This window comes from Rhagoletis pomonella, unplaced genomic scaffold (assembly GCF_013731165.1).
Source record: "Rhagoletis pomonella isolate Grant_MI unplaced genomic scaffold, Rhpom_1.0 Rhpom_scaffold_00003, whole genome shotgun sequence".
NCBI classification, from domain to species: domain Eukaryota; kingdom Metazoa; phylum Arthropoda; class Insecta; order Diptera; family Tephritidae; genus Rhagoletis; species Rhagoletis pomonella.
The window spans coordinates 4,116,121-4,119,818 of NW_023458557.1; the positions used below are offsets into that span (position 1 = coordinate 4,116,121).

General features: G+C 34.3%; 1 protein-coding gene across 1 annotated transcript; it reads left to right on the plus strand.

Annotated features, from left to right (window-relative positions):
* Positions 1 to 2,051: 2,051 nt before the first annotated feature.
* Positions 2,052 to 2,610, plus strand: LOC118736459 (the record flags this gene model as incomplete). The annotated part of the gene is given in 1 exon segment (XM_036466547.1): positions 2,052 to 2,610. A coding segment is annotated over 1 exon segment (204 nt), but the record flags the coding sequence as incomplete, so codon positions are not given.
* Positions 2,611 to 3,698: the final 1,088 nt, after the last annotated feature.

The window sequence follows — 3,698 nt, forward strand, 5'->3', positions numbered from 1 at the left end:
TCGGCTCCGCCCGAACTTAGACTTTCTTACTTGTTTTTTTTAATGAAAGCAGGTGAAGGTGTGGAAATGAAGTTATACGGCGCATCCCATACATCGCAATGTGTATCGCGTTCCCGGCCGTGATCTAAGCGTCGTACAAAAAAAAATGTTGGCACAAAAGTTTTGGAGAATAAAATTCTCTACAACCCTGGAATTGTCAAAACTGGCGAAAACCGTGACAATGTAAAATTATTTCACAGTTTTTGCTAATTTTTTACAATAAAAAATGTTATTTTAAAAAACCTTCTATATGAAAAATGTGGGAAATTAAATTCTTTACATATTTGTATTCGACCATTTTTTATGAAAAATGTAAAATTAGCTTGCAAATCGCAAAAACCCCAAAAAAAATAAAATCAAAGATGGGGGAATGTTGCCAAATGAAATTTAGGGGCGAGACTATGGCTTCACGATCTAAGTGGTAAATAGAAGTAAACTGCATAAAAAAATCGCAGTTACAATTTTTTTTTTTAATTTTCCTACCAAATTTAACTAATTTTTCTGGGATAATCGCTATGTTTCGCACGTTCCCGGCCGTGATCTAAGCGTCATACAAAACAAATGTAGGTATACAAGTTGTGAAGAATGAAATTCTATACAACTTTTGAATTTCAATATGCTATGTATTTTCAACAGATATTGTCAAAAATGGCAAAAACCGTGACAATGTAAAATTTTTTTGCAGTTTTTGCTCGTTTTTTACAATAAAAAATTCTCTTTTTAAAAAACTTTCTATACAAGAAATGTGGGAAATAAATTTCTCTATATATTTGTATTGAACCATTTTTTACAAAAAGGCAAAATAAGCTTGCAAATCGCAAAAAAAAATAAAATTCAAGATGGCGGAATGTTGCCAAAATGAAATTTAGGGGCGAGACTATGGAGCCATGATTTATGTGTCAAATAGAAGTAGACTGCATCAAAAAATCGCTTTTACAAATTGCTATACCCGAACGCACTTGTGCACAAGGGTATATTAACTTTGTTCACATGACGGTTGTTTGTAACAGCCAAAACGAATCGAGCTAGATATAGACAAATGTATACATAAATGCTCCGAAGCAATAGAGAAGTCGATTAAGCCATGACTGTATGTCCGTCCGTCTGACCGTCCGTCCGTGTACACGATAACTCGAGCAAAAGTTGTGATATCTCAACGAAATTTGGTATGTAGGTTTCCATTTATCCAAGGTAGGTTGGTATTGAAAATGGCCGAAATCGGACTGTAACCACGCCCACTTCCCATATAATGGTAATTTTCAGAAATACGAAAACTGCGATATTTTAGTAACTACTGAAGATTATTCACTCAAAATTGATATTTGCAATACATTTTAGACGAAAAATAAGAATACATATTATAAACTTTTGGAAAATGGGCGTAGCCAAATTACATTTGTATATCTTGGTAACCGGTGCACCTATTTCTTCCAAACCTGGCACAGTTGTTGACCTTGGAACAGCATACAAAATTTTTAAAATCGGACAATAACCACGCTCACGTCCCATATAACGGTAATTTAGAGAAATACAAAATCTTCTATAAATCGGCAAATATTTAAGCTAATTTATTCTAAATTGATGCTTGCAACAATTCTTTACCAAGAAATACGTTTATGATAAAATTTTGGAAAATGGGCGTGGCACCGCCCACTTATGATCACATATATGTATCTCGGTAACCGTTCTTCCAATTTGTACCAAACCCGGTACGGTTATTGTGCTTGCCACATAAAAGCAAAACGTAGAAAAACAAAAAACAAAAAACTTTCTTTTTTCACGTCTTATAGTCAGTGTCGCTTCATTTCTTATTGCCTTAAAAGCACACCTCTATCTGTGCGATTCCTTTTCCATGCGGAGTATCACATATTTCGCTTTTTGATAACCGCTCGAACTATATCGTTAAACCAAGGGCAAGACGAAGATCTGATCACCGAAGTTTTAATAGGAACATGCGAAGTAAGCGCTTGAAGAATATAATTGTTCAAGTAGCTTATAGCGTTTTCTCTTGCTTTGTGCTGCCCTCAAACCTGAGAAAATGCTGCGTTCTTTATATGAGAATGAAACAGATAAAAGGCTACCCTGTCACAAATCAGCTGTTTGGTACTTTGTGTGTTTATTATTTTTTGGAATTGATCGGTGCAAATAATATTTATACTAAAACATAAAAGGAAATAGTATTTATAATGGAGGAGGAAACAAATGAGAGCCTGTGCATTAAGCGCATAATTAGTAAGTATAAATAGCACACAATTTCTTCGCATTGCAAATAATAAAAATAAATGTGTTGTGATTGCAGTGTGGACAGAAGGTGAAACGCGACTTCTGCTCGATAAGTACAGGAGCTACCTGCCTGAAATTGGTCCGATGAAAGCCATGCGTAACAAAAAAGAAATGTGGGTGAGGATATCTACAGAGATTGAAGGAAGAACGGCAAAGCAATGCGAGGATAGGTATAAAACTTTGATAAAAAGGAAGAAAACAGCGGTAGAAAACAACCATACGTCTGGAGCTAAGAGGCAGAGAATCGAGTTCGCCCAAGAGCTCGAAACCATAGCCGCAATTGATGACCAGAAGTTCAAATGAGTAGCCAGGCGGTAGTAACAAAAAGCGTAGATGTGCCAACAACAAGCAAAAATGTTGCTAAAAGGAAACTGGTTTCTGTGCAGGAGACGTTAATAAGTATTTCAAGAGAAAAAGAGGAGGCGCGCGAGCGGCGTCACAGAGAAAGAATGGAAGCTTTTAACAATATTCAAGGAACTTATATCTAACTTCCTTCACGGAAATGTAATAGAGGAAGAGCAAATCTGAACGCAATGGAAGTTACCTGAAGACGTACCTAATTGCACTTAATACTAACTAATAGACTTGAAGTGATATTTTAATTTTTATGAAGTACTTTTAATTATTTATTTGTTCACAAAAACCGTTGATACATATTTAAATATTAGAATATACAGTGCCTGTAAGAAAATAGCACCTCAACATTTTTACCAGTTTTGACTATTTTTCTTTTGTTTATTTAATGTTTATTATTTGTTTATAAAAGTTTAGCCAGTGGTAGAACAAACACCATATGACTTCGCACTCCAACTTTCGTACAAAAATTATAAAAATTCTGTAAAGTTTCACGAAAATTTCAAACTTTTTACATAGAATATTTATAAAAAAAAAATGTTTTTTCCTGCCGTATTTTTATAAATTTTGTACTAAGTTTGGAGTGTGAAGTTATAAGGTGTTTGTTGTACAACTAGCTAAACTTTTATAAACAAATAATAAACATTAAATAAACAAAAGAAAAATAGTCAAAACTGGTCAAAATGTTAAGATGCTATTATTTTGATCGCAGAAAGAAAATGCTTGAACTACCTGAATAAATTTTTGAAAAATACAAGAATTTATTTTAATATATTTAATCTGTTTGTTGTTGGAAAAAGTAGTCTTTCAGTTCGTTTCGTTTTATGGCTCCCAGCTGTGTAAGCAAATAGTCCCTCCTATCGCCTCTTTCAATGGAAATATTTTCAGTCTGGCTATTTGTTGCATCAAGGGCAATAAAGTCGTTCCTATCAATACAAAGGTTATGAATGGTGCAGCATGCTATTACAAACTTCGCCATCGACTCCACGTTGTGGAAGTCTAAGCGCATTAGTTGCCGAAAG